Here is a 9272-nt window from a genome sequence, read left to right as displayed (position 1 = left end):
TAGGTCCTTTATGGATCTTTCTTGAATTTTGCATGTTGGTTTACTTCTGTAACTAGTTGCACGTATTGAATTTGGAGATTTGCTGACAGTTGGCCATCTTGGATTTTGACAGGTGAAGTTGTTATTATGCTTTCTTCAGAAATACTGAAAAGATATTTCTCAAATTTGATATTTAGGTTCCCCATGGTCCCTTGTTGTGCCTATTCAATTTTGAAGCTGATCGAAAAACAAAATGGCCAACTTATTCACAGAAAATTCTTCTTAGATTTCTCAAAGATTTCATTTGGTATTAAATGATCGAAATGAAAAGGGGAAAGAAAAGATCAGTCTTACTTGTACCCAATAAAGTTCATTTGTTGGTGGGTGCCAAGATCTGCTTCATTAAGTTGAATATTAACAGCAAAAACAACTCTCGACTATATATAATGCTTTATTAGGTTAGAAATAGAACATTATTTAATGCACATAATACAAAACATTGGTGTGGCCGTCCCAACATGAGCGCTGACCATCACACAGAGCAATTCTGTAGTGACCAAGACGATAGTGGTAGGTCTTGTCGGCATAGATCTCAAGAACGTGCTGATGACCGTTGTTCAGACTGGTATAAACTGCCACTGTCTTTCCTGCCTCCAAATCTGCAATGTCATCCTGAGAGAGGTATATGTCATGAACATGACTTCCTGGAGGGGTGTGGGATGTTGAGGAAGTCTGGTAGTGCTCTTCTTTGACGTCATCACCCGCAATGCTTTTAACAGCGTCGGGTTTGTTATGGAAATATTTTGTATTGACGGCCATGTTCATGACAAGTTCCTTCAGGGCGTCTAGCTCCTTATAAATAGCATTTCCTTCCTGATGTGTTGGGACAACTGGATATCGTAGCCTGATGTTTCCAACTGTTGGGATATCCCGTAGAATTGTCTGAAATCCAGATGGGACAACCTTATGAGCATGGCCTGCTCTGTCTGCAACATAGTGCTGGCCGCTTGCTCTGGTAAAGAATTCGGCTGGTGTTCTGTAGAAGTAATCCTCATTGGTGCCAAGGAAGGCCTTCTCAGGAGTGCGTCCATCATGTCCGTGTGGGTGAATGGTGTTGGCGGGGCTCTTATGAGTATCGCCTGAGAAATGTTGCAAGTTATATGGATTCCAACTGAGAAGAGGAGTCATCCATAATATCTCCAAGGGAAGAGCGTACGTGTACTTGGCAACATATTCCGTACAGTTCTGTTTGTGTGTGTGCCGATCGTAATGACAATCCTTGTAAGTCATCGGAGCCACTTTATCCTGAGTTGTTGTCGCCACCCAGAGAGATCGGTCTGCGTAACCGCGGTTGATAACTGTGGTCCCCATGGCTCCCTTCTGTAGCACTCGGTACCAGTGGTGGTAATAGCCAAGGTTGAGCTCTGTATTATTTCGGGGAAAGTGGGCGTTGTAGGCTGTGAGACCAAAAGCTCCACCAGTGATATGAACAGGGTAATTATCAGTCCCAGGGATCTCTTCCATAATAGCATCCATTGTTGTATAGTGGGTAGATGTGGATGACGATTTACCAAACCCAAGGTCGGCATATAATGTTCTTGAGGGTCTACCAAACTCAGTCAAGTCAAAGCGTGCAGTCTTGGACTTGGAATAATCGTAAAGACTTTGATTAGCAGACAGACGTGCTGCCAAGTCGTCTTTGACATAAAAGGAGGCTAGCTTGAGCTCTTGTTTGATTGGATGACATACGATACGAGTACCCCAGTGTGCGTAGAGGGCCGTGCCGTTTACAACTCTTATGATCTTAGTAGGGTTGAAGGTGTGACCGGTGTCTAGTCCGTCAGCGGCTAAGAACTCTGTACTCCATGCCTCCCCAAGCCATCTTCTCTGGTCATGTGCAGCACCATCTAACCATGCTCCTTCTAAGTAGCAAAGTACGGGCTTGAAGTAGCGGGCATAGTCACTTCGTATTTTTGTGTCTTGGTGCTTGAAAGCTCGGAAGTATTCTCTCATTTCTTCAATCTGTTCGGTGACATTGTGCTTGGCCAGTACGGAGTGTGGTACCTCAGGGGAGGGAATTTTTTCAGTCTTATGCCATTCCTTGCTCGTTTTACTGGGCATATCTAGTTTGAATCCCTGTGCACGTAATCTGAACTCGACACCGTTCATTACAAAGACATTAGTGCCGATGCTTAGATAACGTTCTCGCGTCCAGCTGTCTCCAAAACCGGCCAGATTTGGTGAGGAGACGATATCATTAAGATATGGACGGGTTCCTCTGTGTGTAACAATTTTCTGCTTGATGCCGGAGTCGCCATCAGACCTGATGCGTTCCTCCACTCCAAGTTGCTGCATCACCATCTGACGGGACAGTCCTTCTACTGTTTGTTTGATGTCTCCAATCTGAACATCCATTGGATTCATCGTCGTTGTTGGTGTTGTTGGTGCTGGTGTACCGCAGTCTGCATAGTGCAACAAGCACACTAGTGCAATTGTGATGGCGATCTGAAGTAAAAAAAAAAAAAGAATGATGATCAGTTTTTTGATAATGTTAAAATGTATCTGGTAACCAGACACTATGTATTTGCAATAAGTGTAACTGTGGTGCCAAGGAAACTGTTGGTCCTTAAGACACTAAGCTAAATGAGAAAAAAACATGCAAATGTGTAAACAAAGGATGAAATCTAACATGAAATCAACATCTGTACACAAATGGACCTAGGGAATGATGAGACACCAAAGCAAAAAGAGACATCAACAGCGGGAACTGAAGAGATATCAAAACAAAATGGAAAAAAAAACCAGCAGGAAATGAGAGGAACACCAAAGCTAAAAGAAAGACAACATGAGCTGAGGAGACACCAAAACTAGAGGAAAGACAAAAACAGGAACTGAGGGGAGAACAAAACAAAGAGAAAGACAACAGGAAGTTAGGAGACACCAAAATAAAAGGAAAGTCAACATGAGTTAGGGAGACACAAAACAAAAGTAAACATAACGTGATCTGAGGTGACGCCAAAACAAAATGAAATACAAAAACAGGAACTTGGGAGACACAAAACAAAAAGAAAAACAACAAACCGAGGAGACACCAAAACAAAGGAAACGTATTGGCTATCACCCCCTGAACAGCCAGTGTCATTTTGAGACGGATCTCATTGTAGTAGTTGGTGACTACCTCGCTGAACAACATATGGGAGGCCTGTCACGTGCCATCCAGAGAAATTAGTGTAAAGTGTCTGGCCTAAGGACAAAACCACAACAGCACAGACAGGCCTGTTTCTCAGCTTCCTGAGAAACTAAACCCAAAACAGGTGGGGTAAAGCGTCGAACTACGCACCTCAGACCTTCACCTGAGATTACGTGGCCGGTGGATGGATTGGGCAAACAAGCCTGCATCTGTATACATTGTAAAATGGTTCACTTTTAATGGAAATCTTTTTGCTAGACTGTCTATAATATCCTTTTCAAAAGTTTAGTTAGAACTTTTAACCTTTTTTTAAGGTCAAGATGAAGGCTGTACCCAACGATACATTTAGAAACTTGACATTTTTACCTGCAAAAAACATAACCAGCTAAGTTTTTGTAATATTTTTTATCTAAGTATGTATAGATAGTAAGAAATAGAGATCTATATACAGAATACTGTAAAACACAAAATATTGTTGATATTTCTTTTTGTGGTTTCACTCGTATACTGATAACTACTCTCTTATATAAAAAGAAAAAAGAAAAAAAGAAGGGTAATACTGTAAACGTACATATTTTAGTGGAAATCATATTGTAGCATCTTTTGCACTTGAATATTCTGCTAAATTAACATTATGCTTATTGTAAGCCCTATACATAATTGTCTATGTATAAGGTAGTGTAGCAGTGCCAATTCCATTGTAACGTTAATCTGTTTTAAATCATTTTTGCATTAAAGTTTTTGAGTGCCAAAAATAGCTTCATCAACAGTATGTGTCATAAAAATGAATTCACTTTATTCAATACGTTCAGAAATGTTGATTACAATTCTTATCAAATAAATAAAATGTTCATCAATTGGGTAATACATATAATATTCTAAATACATGGCTTCTTAAGAGAATTTTTCCAAGCTAGTAAGGACAAAAGGATTTTTTTTACTTACCATGGTAGCTGATATTCCGTTCCTTGAATGCGGAGAACTTCAGGTCACGGTGGGTTTTTATGAGAATAATTATCTTATCAAAGACCAGGTGATGACTGAAACTCTTGCCTCAGCTAGTTCACGTTAGATTACTCAACTGAACAGTGACCAGAACTGATAAATGTACGTTACATTTGCTTGACCAGTGTTTATGTGTCAGTATAGACGTGCTTATGATATATTTGCTAAGAACTCTTTTTTTTCCATAAAAAGGTGGTTTGTAATTCTCAGGAAGATGAAATCATTGGCCATTCTGTGCTGTAATGAGTTTGTTCTTAGGCAAGACTCTTTACCAAATTGCTCTTGCCAGTAGTATGTGATAGGCCTCCAATATGTAATATGTTCAGTGAGGTAGCCATCAGCTACTACAATCCTGCTTCAGAATTATCATGGCTGGTCATGAGGCGATAAACACAGCAAACAAATAAGAACGTTATAAACTATGCAACATATTGTATGCAGATTATTTATACAACAAAACAAAACAAACAAAAAAACCTGGAAAAAAAAACATGAATAAAAATCAATAAATTATTTTACAGAATGTTATTAGGCTTTGCCTCTTGTTTGTTACATTAGGATTTATAGTATTTTACGTAATTGTAGACTTTTGTCTATGATGTCACAGTAATGTGGACCAACTTTTGTCTGATGTCACAGTAATGTGGACCAACTTTTGTCTGATGTCACAGTAATGTGGACCAACTTTTGTCTGATGTCACAGTAATGTGGACCAACTTTTGAGTGATGTCACAGTAATGTGGACCAACTTTTGTCTATGATGTCACAGTAATGTGGACCAACTTTTCTGATGTCACAGCAATGTGGACCAACTTTTGTCTGATGTCACAGCAATGTGGACCAACTTTTGTCTGATGTCACAGTAATGTGGACCAACTTTTGTCTGATGTCACAGTAATGTGGACCAACTTTTGTCTGATGTCACAGCAATGTGGATCAACTTTTGTCTGATGTCACAGTAATGTGGACCAACTTTTGTCTGATGTCACAGTAATGTGGACCAACTTTTGTCTGATGTCACAGTAATGTGGACCAACTTTTGTCTGATGTCACAGTAATGTGGACCAACTTTTGTCTGATGTCACAGTAATGTGGACCAACTTTTGTCTGATGTCACAGTAATGTGGACCAACTTTTGTCTGATGTCACAGTAATGATGACTAAATAACAATTCATTTTGCCCTTCAGGTATAAATCACCATAAGTTATCTCCCTTCAGTATTTGAGCTTCTTTCAGTAGTTGATGTTGAGTAATCTCCCTCTAGTAATTGGCAATGAGCTATTTCTTCAAATATATCAATGAGACAAATCTCCAGTTATTGGCATGGAGTTATCTCCCTCCGGTAATTGACAAAGAGTTACCTCCCTTCAGTAATTGACAATGAGTTATCTCTCTCTAGTAATTGACAATGAGTTATCTCCATTCAGTAATTGACAATGAGTTTTCTCCCTCTAGTAATTGACAATGAGTTATATCTCTCTAGTAATTGACAATGAGTTATCTCCCTTCAGTAATTGACAATGAGTGATCTCCCTTCAGTAACTGACAGTGAGTTATCTCTCTCTAGTCATTGACAATGAGTTGAGTTATCTGTCTTCAGTAATTGACAATGAGTTATCTCCCTTTAGTAATTGACAAAGCATTGTCACCCTTTAGTTAATGAAAATAAGACATCTTTCTTCAGTAATTGGCAATGAGTTATTTCCCTGTAGTAACAACTAATTGACAATGAGTTATCTACCTTTTGTTATTGGCAATGTGTTATCTCCCTCTAGTAATTGACAATGAGTTATGTCTTCAGTAATTGACAATGAGTTATCTCCCTCTAGTAATTGACAATGAGTTATCTCCCTCTAGTAATTGACAATGAGTTATCCCCCTCTAGTAATTGACAATGCATTACATCCCATTAGTTATTGGCAATGAGTTATCTCCCTCTAGTAATTGACAATGAGTTATCCCTCTCTAGTAATTGACAATGCATTATTTCCCATTAGTTATTGGCAATGAGTTATTTCCCTCTAGTATTTGACGAGTAATCCCCCCTCAGTAGTTGACAATAAGTTCTCTCCCCTCAGAAGTTGACAATAAGTTCTCTCCCCTCAGAAGTTGACAATAAGTTCTCTCCCCTCAGAAGTTGACAATAAGTTGTCTCCCCTCAGTAGTTGACAATAAGTTATCTGCCTTAAGTATTTGACGAGTTATCTCCCCTCAGAAGTTGACAATAAGTTGTCTCCCCTCAGTAGTTGACAATAAGTTATCTTCCTTAAGTCTTTGACGAGTTATCTCCCCTCAGTAGTTGACAATAAGTTGTCTCCCCTCAGTAGTTGACAATAAGTTATCTCCCTTAAGTATTTGATGAGTTATCTCCCCTCAGTAGTTGACAATAATTAAATCTTACTTTTAGTTATTGATAATAAATGTCTCCTTACATTTATTTATAAAAGATCTATTTTACAAATGCATGGCATTAGATTGTTTGCAATAGGTTAGTTGAACAATACAAACAAATGTATAATGTTTGTCAGTAAAGGGTAAAATAAAGATTGCACTATAATGTTTTTAAGATCACTTCAGATTTAGTGACACTTATTACAATTGTGTCCACTGTATGTAGTCTATCATTTGTTAATAGGCAATTTTACATTTTTGTCTTCTCAAAAATCTCTTTTTTTAAGTGCAGATTTAACTTACCACGGCCAAAGGGCAACAGTAATTATGATACAAGGGGCTTGATCGGTAGGTCCAAACGGATTGAGTAATAATTTGACCGATGTTTCAAAAATCTCTTTTTCATGACACTGATATATTTAAACACCATGAATAATATTTTTGTTGGTCATGTTTTCAAAAAACAAAATTTCGACTATGTGTTTATATAACGATAAGCTTGAGGTATTCTTAAAAAAAAATCAAAAACATATCTTGTATTGAGAAAAAACAAGTTTATAAAATATTGCTTTGCCTGTTTGTTTCACAATACAATTTATTGCACTCACAGGCCACACGTGAAGCAAGCGCACTGGTGTTAAAGTAAGTTTCCTCAACTTGAAAAAAAATGATAAAAATAATAAAGTCACTTTAAAATCTAAATAGAAAAAAAAAGATAAAAATAAAATTTATTTCATTTGAAACTGATGAATTCCAGTCAATACACATACAGATTGTGTGTATGAATTTTAGCATGTATTAAATCTTGTAAGTAAACATCTAAAAAAACTTGAATTCGTTATTTGAAAGCTGACTAGGCTTATTGGAGTCGGCTTAGGTCACATGTACCGACTTATCATCCGAAGGCCTGATACTAGTATCAATGGTCACACCAGCTGGACAGAGTATCATTGAATGAGACAATTGATCTGTATCCATGCAGATGTTTAACTAGATCTATCTATCAATTTCAATAGTTTTTAGGTCAACTGAGATATAGACTCTTTTGACCTCAAATACGGTCACCGTTTGTCCATTGTTCAGCACACCGTCAACAAACTCATGCAACCACATTGTAATAATACGTTGATTATATTTCAATTCTTCTAAAAACCTGTTTAATTGGTTTGCACAGAATATCAGAGGTAATTTCCATTTGAACCAAAATTGTGAATTACAATGGTTTCTGTTGCATTCTGGCAAGGGCCATTTGGGGCCAAACAGTCTGAATTATCAATATTATTTTTTTTCTTGTATCAAAAGTTTCATAAATGAATTACAAAAAAAAAAGAGTTTAATTTTGAGAAATGTAATGGTATCAGTGTTTTATCAAAATGGTCACGGTATAGTAATTTTAAACCTAGATCTTCTTGAATGGAATGATCTCTGTTTCATCAAAACTGTTACAGTACGGTCATTTTAAACCCAGATATTCATGAATAGAATGATCTGTTTTATCAAAATTGTAAGTACCATCGGTTATCTCATCACCCCAGGGACTCATATCCTTCAATAGTCAATAACAATACATAATGTGAAATATTTGGGTATAATTTTTAGTAGAAGATTAAAACAGAGTTCTAAAACATCTTGATCAGATGCCTAGGGATTTAGGACAAAGATGGGGTCAACATTTGGCTCCCACTTCTTTCATCATTTGTAGAGGCATCAAAATAAACCATAACCACATAAATGATTAGTCATTATTATGTCTAATAGTAGTAGGGGACCTCCTAACGTAACACAAAGTTGAGTGAAGGGTGTACCCTACCCCGAGTTTCCTCTGGCCCTGACACCATGTCTGGTGTAGGGACCCAACACCATGGTGTCAGGGCAAGAGGAAACTCGGGCTAGGGGTACCCTAACAACATGGTTGATAATTTTCACAGGCTAATGTAAATGTAAAATCAATTGATACAATTTACAGTGTATAAATTAAATGTTATTTCGATACTAAATATAGCTTATTGACATACGTGGTTATACATTTAATCAGATTAACATGCAAAATTTTCACAAAATTTGAAATGGATACAATCTTGTTAACCTGAATTAGTATACCGTAGTTGTAATCACAGCCCTAATTTTAAACTTCTTTAAAACTTTAAATATATCTTTCAACAGAATGAATCTGAGAAAAATTCAAAACTGGTAAATTACCTTTTTTTTGATAGCATGTCAAATATGTCCAATGCAAAATTTCCCCATGTTAAAAGTTCAAAAGTAAAGGACTAATAACATCACCTTTGCGCACACTTCAAGATATTCATTTAAGATTTTCATCGGGTCTCAGACAAGGCTGCGGGCGACACCTCGCGTGGCCTGTCTTCTTAGCGCGAGGGAGGAGGTTTACAGGTAATACCATAATTGGCAATAATTAAGAGATGTTAAGTCGCAATTAAATAATCCAAATACTAAGTTAATTAACACTGTCAATGACAATACACGCATGATTTCTTAATTAGTTTGCCATAAAAACACGAGTACTGCCATATCGTATACATACATCGCTATACATTGTCAGGGCCTAAAGTTGCAATCAGCTGTCTCGTACGGTGTATTTTTCAACGCGAAACAACTGAATCTATCATATATATATTTTTTCTGTCACAGACGTACTGTAATGTTAACACTTACAACCAATTAACCTGTTGATCAAAGTATTAG

General features: G+C 37.2%; 1 protein-coding gene across 1 annotated transcript; it reads right to left on the bottom strand.

Annotated features, from left to right (window-relative positions):
• Positions 1-414: 414 nt before the first annotated feature.
• Positions 415-4139, bottom strand: LOC117337329. Its single transcript, XM_033898253.1, has 2 exons — positions 4115-4139; positions 415-2484 (listed from the first exon to the last, which is right to left on the bottom strand). The coding sequence occupies exons 1-2, from the start codon at positions 4115-4117 to the stop codon at positions 457-459; spliced, it is 2031 nt and encodes a 676-aa protein (XP_033754144.1). The 5' UTR covers positions 4118-4139; the 3' UTR covers positions 415-456.
• Between the last annotated feature and the right edge of the window lie 5133 nt (positions 4140-9272).

The sequence above is a fragment of the Pecten maximus genome, chromosome 1 (assembly GCF_902652985.1).
Source record: "Pecten maximus chromosome 1, xPecMax1.1, whole genome shotgun sequence".
In the NCBI taxonomy this organism is placed as follows: Eukaryota; Metazoa; Mollusca; class Bivalvia; order Pectinida; family Pectinidae; genus Pecten; species Pecten maximus.
Note: the sequence above shows the minus strand (reverse complement) of the source record. Positions and strands in the feature narration are given on the sequence as shown.